The 6,000-nt window shown below is 40.1% G+C and overlaps 1 protein-coding gene across 13 annotated transcripts in view; it reads left to right on the top strand.

The window, feature by feature from the left end:
* Positions 1 to 6,000, top strand: part of LOC119901824 (receptor-type tyrosine-protein phosphatase mu-like) — a 154,778-nt gene continuing 148,778 nt past the window's right edge. For 3 of the 13 annotated variants that reach the window (XM_038717529.1, XM_038717526.1, XM_038717523.1), the window contains exon 1: positions 9 to 311. In XM_038717529.1, coding sequence (XP_038573457.1) covers positions 239 to 311 — 73 coding nt within the window. In that variant the 5' untranslated portion in view covers positions 9 to 238. Of the gene's footprint in view, positions 312 to 6,000 lie in introns of all 13 variants that reach the window. The other 10 variants (XM_038717517.1, XM_038717518.1, XM_038717524.1 and 7 more) reach the window with 6 other exon arrangements.

The following is a 6,000-nucleotide window of genomic DNA, read 5'->3' as shown; positions in this document are numbered from 1 at the left end:
GGACTCACTCACACATTCCTCCTCCAAGTGTGGAGCAAGCCGGGCAAGCAGCAGCCGTGTCTGCGACAGTGTCCTCTCTCACACTCCCGACAGCACGCCAAGGGACGGAGGGCAGGGCGAAGACACTTTAGATTGAGCACTCCTAAAAGTGTAGGCAGGATTCAAGTTGCAATAAAGAAAAGAAGAGTTGCCAGTTAACCCCGCGGCTGGGGGTTAACGCTACGACGGCGCTGTCGACATGGATAAAGTTATCAATTGCTTGTTTGCTGCAATGACCCTGCTGTTGTCCGCCCGGGGGGAAGTTTTTAAAGGTAAGGAGGATTACCTGGAGATGTTTGCACGTACAGAACATATGCGCAGTCCTGTTTCATGCCACACAGCCGAGAGACGGAGTGGAGAGGGAAAGACACTCAGTTCGCCCAATATTTTGTGTGATAGTTGGAGTCGCTATTTTGAGGCTTTAACTAATGTTTGTGGTGTAAATTCGAGCGTATGTGGCAGCGTGAAAGTAATGTTAAGTTTTATGATGGTGGTATTCTGTAGAGAATATAAAGCTTAAAAGATTAATTTTGGTCTCATTGATTTATTGAAATCAGACTGTCACAGTTTGCCGTGACAAAGCTTTGCATTCATCAGTAGTTTGTTCTCACCTCTTGCGCCGCTGTGCGCAACGAGCAGGTGCGCCACGGGCACCGGAGCAACTCCGTGGCTTTCAATGCTCGTGACCACAAGTTTAAGGTGTCCATTGTTTGTGTCTAACTTTATCTTGATAAGTTGCTGTCTTATGTGATTAACCTCAAGGGATTCACGCACCAAAGTGTCACTGCGCGCTGTGGGTTGTACGCTGCGAGGTGATAAGCCAAAAGAAACCTATTATTTCATCCTGAACCCCACTTGAACTTGCTTTCTAATGTCCCAGTGAGCATCTAAACGCAGGTTGCAGTCACTTTAACGTGCAGTTCCCCGCCTAAAACGCCCCATATGAATTATGAGGTTGTTTTCATCCCAAGTTTTCTCAGTGTTTTTCATCTAGTGCAAAAACAAACTGCACTTCTATGCATACTGTGAGATTCCATACACATCTAGTGTAGTTTCTAAATGACATTTTTAAAATTCCTTTCCCTATGGGTGATTTAATTTTTTTGGAACCGTGTGCAGTTCACCTTCGAAAATCTATTTTAATTCAATTATTCAATTTTTAATAATAGAACTGTTTCCCTTGCATGCGCTCTGTTTTTAACATGTGTCTTTGGATGCCTCTGAAAAGTGTTCTGCTTTGTCACTTCACTTCAAATTTGATTGATTTATTTGTTTGTTTTTTCTTGTTTGACTGATGCAAACTTCCCCATAAAGATACAAACAGGGCACTCCCACTCAAATTAATGATATTCATGCATAGGCAACTTCATTTGCAGTAAGTCTATTCAAAGCTTTGTGAAGAGAACAAGTTCAGGGATTAGTACCAGACAGTGATTTGACTTATTAGAATTACTGAAATAATAGTGCAGACTTTCACTGTCAGGGTAATGGCCATAGATTGCCCAGGGGAATTTAACATTCAGAGTCTAATTTACCCCCTAAAGAGGTCATTTCTGCTGTCTCCACTAAGACATGTGGAAAAAGGTGCATTAGCCTATATTCATGCCAATCAATGCACAGACAATGTGTCCAGTCTGAGGGTGATCTATACTGCCATTACAATTAGAGTTGCATTTAAAAGCTTTATTAAAAAATACGGAATAAGCTTGCCCCACATTTGAATGCATCTGATTTGATTTGACATCCTGCTGAGAAAGCAATGTGTGAGGTGAAGTTGTAAACATGAAGTGTGTGGCTTCAGTTATAGCTGAATGCTGAGGGATTTAAGAGACAACTGATCCATTTTTCAGAGATCCTGTTGGGGGCAGCATGGTACACACATAATATGATACCCAGGCGATGAAGTCAAGCTGCTCAGAGTGGAGGAGCACCAGTCAGAATCAGAATTCAGATGCACAGTGCAAACTATTTGTGTCTATGCTGTGACAAAATTTCAGTTTGATCACAGCTTTGATTCAAAAAAACAACTTAGCTACTAAATAAAAAAATAAAAAAAAATGTTTTATTTATGCGCCTCCACTTTCTTTAAACTGCTCCTATTCATATTAGGGATCTTTTTGCAGTGGAGAACTGGCATATTCAGAGACCTACAGAAGATGTAGTAAAACAGTTTATGATAAATAAACTGTTTTTATCAAGCAGTATAAATGCCAGGGGTTAGTTTTAGTGACTGAGAACTCTTACCCCGAAGCTCAAAGTATTCCCAGTCCATTTTTTGGGTGAGGCTCAGCAGTCTTGCCCGCTGGCAACCTCACGAATGGGAGGTTTATTGGAGTGGGCTGCACTGCATGGCTCCCAGTGGTGCCGAAACCATCGATAAATGTGCTCCTAATTGCATGAGGGTGTGTGTAAATATGTAAACCAGGAAGAAATCAATTGGATGCGTGTTCCCCTCTGTGGCTAGGCGACGGATTAGCCACACACCGATGGAGAGTTAGAGGCTAAATATGAGCCTGTGCATGCGGCTTGAGACATGTGTTATGGAGAGTATGTGATAACAGCTCATGTGATAATTAGATCACTGAGGTAACCAGAGTACCGGTCTACTTCAGTACACAGTACCAGAGAACAGTCCTTTGGAAGTCTTTTAATTTACACGTAAAAAACCTCCCAGACTCCTTAGTCAGGATTGCAATCAGTTTCATCTCCGTTCTTTGTGAACTTGTTTATGCACCTGGATAGCTGCTCTCAGTGGCATGATGGAGATGAACTCCTCTTTTGTTGTCTCTTTCCCCTCCCTGTTGCATTCACAATGCCCACTGGATGCTCTAGGTTCAAAGAGAAAGCAAGAAACAACACTATAAATCACTTGTTGTGTATGGCCAGTGCTTGTGTTTTCTATATTATGAGGAGAGCTTCTTTTTTTTCTAGAATGTCTGGCCTTTGATATCTATACTCTGTCTTTTGACCGAGCACATTAAATTCCAGGGAGCTGCGCGCTTTGTTATGTTTACCACCTTTTCCAGCAGCCATAAAACCTGCCTTGTTTTCTGATAGGGGTGAGCCGTGTGTTGAGAATAATGCCCATGCCAGGAGTGTAGAGCTGCAGTTTGTCATTGCAGAGTGACTGCTGCTGATAGCGTCCTGGTTGACCGATCCTGATTGCCATCCAAGCAGTGACTGAGGAGTAAAACAACACATTGGCTGCTTGGGTGGATAAACAGCACTTCATTTGAGGTCTGGCAATAATTTTGATAGTTTTTCACTCATGAAATGTTTTTTTTTTTCTCTTCTCCCAGCTGACTCAGATTTAATAGAGACTTTTCCGAAAGGTGTCCTGAAGGGTGGCAGTTTCCTTTGTGTGAGCCAGTGGAGAATGAAATTAAATATGCATGTGATTTTTTATTTTTTTTTCTCTCGATGTCTTCAACCAGTGTTGGAGGAGGAAAAAAAAAGCTCCATGGTGATTGATGATAGTACAAAGCAGAAAGTGAGGTGTCTACATTCTTCTGCAACTTTGCTTTTCAGACATTTATTTTATGATGATAATGAAGGCAGCGGAAACACATGGATTTACTGAAGCTGTTCAAACACTGCGGGTACATGTGTGACTTCCTAGAAAAGGGTCTGCTGAGTTTGTCAGCAGGGCTGTCTTAAGACTGATCATAGCTGGTAGACAAGGAGGGGGGTGGGGGGTGTCACTTTAAAAAGCAAACTTTAAGAACTTGCAGATATTAAGTGCTGCTGTATAGACTTAGAGCATATGTTCAAAGTGACAAGACTGACAGGAGTATTATCCATTTTTCACAAGTAAAGAGGTCTGACATAAGTGAGTGTGAAAAATAAAGTCACTGCCGTTGGTACAGGACTTCAGTACCCCAACTTACAATGAATGTGGCCGGTCAGTATCTGTGCATCTTAGTTTTAAACCCATTAACCAAGTACATTGCAATGCCTAAAGGGAAATGACACACTTTAGCAAACTGTTGCTTAGACCATTTAGTTTTTTGGTATTATACATTTATTTGTGCAGGATGATATTACGAAAGAATATTCTAGACCATCCACATTACAAAAAAAAAAATTTAAAAATCTATAGCATCAACAGCAAATTTCAGAAACTGGCATCAGTCCCTCAAAATTAAAGATTCAATCAGATCAAAGAACATCTTTCCAGAGAAATCCATTATATAAGAGGAATATACCTAATATTTTGCTATCCTCATTAGACTCATTATATCAGAATAACAAAACATGTTGCATTCTGAGTAAAGGGCACACAGCTTGACACATTATTCAGCTTGGTTTCAGTGGGACAAGTCAGCATCTGGTCTGTGAAAGTCTGCCACAAGGCATTCTTGGAAATGTAGGAAATCAGTATCTGAAGTAGTAGACACGGGAGGTTGAGGCAAAAGCCTACACCCCAAAAAAAGTAACACTTAATCACAAAATAACTCCTGAGACACCCATAGCATCACAGACTGATGATGGATAGGAGTGTCTGAGTAATCAAGGGTGGAGGTGTCCATAAATTTAGGCAGCAGGTAACATAAATGGTGTGGAGATTGATTCAGGCAAGAATCTGTCCTATTCAAACTTTTAGTTATCGTCATCAACACTTTAAATGGGGCATTACTCGCCTGGGCCACTTACAGTAGTTACACAACTCTATCCATCCAGGACACATTCATTCATGAAACGCTGGGGTTTTGATCAAGATCAACTATGTTCTCATTTACTTCACATTGTTTCTGTATGTTTCACTTCATAAAAAGTCTTTAACATCTGGAAAAACAAAACAAAAAATAATAAAACTGGTATTATAGGTTGGAAGAAGGCAATGAAAAGTGCAGTCTATTTGCACATTGATACTTTTTTTGCTGTCTTGTCTCTGTATTCAATCACACGGGATTTAAAATGACTATGAGGTTAAAGTCGTGACGCTCAGCTTTAATTTGGAGGTGTTTAAATCTTCACCAGATGTAACCCTTTTTAATACTTAGACTCCAGTTTTAGGGCAATGGAAGTAATTGGATAAGCTGACAGGAACTTAAATAAACTCATCATATTTAATCCTTCAAATGAAAAACAAATGCAAATGTGCTGTTGAAGATGTGTGAATGTGTCATTTCATTATCTGGGGGAATAATGTCTGAATTTCCGGTGAATCTGTTTTTACCAGTTCAGCCCTGATTAAGTTAAAACTTTGCATTTTTAACTAATTTGCCTAACTGAATAAAGACTGGTCAATAAAGACCATCTGAAATTACATACACCTGCTCTGTAAATCACCTGCTGTGTTCTCCTTTGAGACAAAACTCTGAAACCAATTTATTACCATATTATATTTTTTGTTTCATGATGGTGTTTTACATTGGACCAATTCAAAGGAATAAAGTTCAGTGTCCATCTCTAAAATATAACTCTTCTTCTTGCTCTGCCTAAGAGTGCCTGAAGAATGCCTTTTATTTCTGTTACATTTAATCATTTGGTGTCCAATCCTCATCAAGCAGTGACCCCAAGACATCAGCTGATATTTGTGCAACCTTCAGTCTAGTTTTCAGCGAGTGAAACACGTGATAATTTAGACTGAGTCGGATGACTGACCTGGCCCGTCATGAACATTCCACTGTTGACCATAAAAAGCTCTGAGAGCTTACACTATATGTTTAGGATCATTGTCCTGCTGCGCTGTCCTGAGAATAGGGGACTCTAAAATGGCTTTAAGCTTAAATTAAAGCTAAATGCACTTTAAAATGAAACAATTACAATGAGGTTAAAGTTCTGCGGTACAGAGCCAACACAACAACAAACATGTGACTGTCCAGACACTATTGGACTACATTGGAAGTATGGAAATTAGTTAAGTGCTGGCCTATAACAGGCACTTTTGAGTGAAAGAAAGTGAGTAAAATCTTCCAACGCAAACTCAACCAATATGGTTAATCATCTTCATATCCC

This window comes from Micropterus salmoides, unplaced genomic scaffold (genome assembly GCF_014851395.1).
Source record: "Micropterus salmoides isolate LMB-PRFRI ecotype aquatic unplaced genomic scaffold, ASM1485139v1 Ms_hic_scaffold_14, whole genome shotgun sequence".
Taxonomy (NCBI): Eukaryota; Metazoa; Chordata; class Actinopteri; order Centrarchiformes; family Centrarchidae; genus Micropterus; species Micropterus salmoides.
Note: the sequence above shows the minus strand (reverse complement) of the source record. Positions and strands in the feature narration are given on the sequence as shown.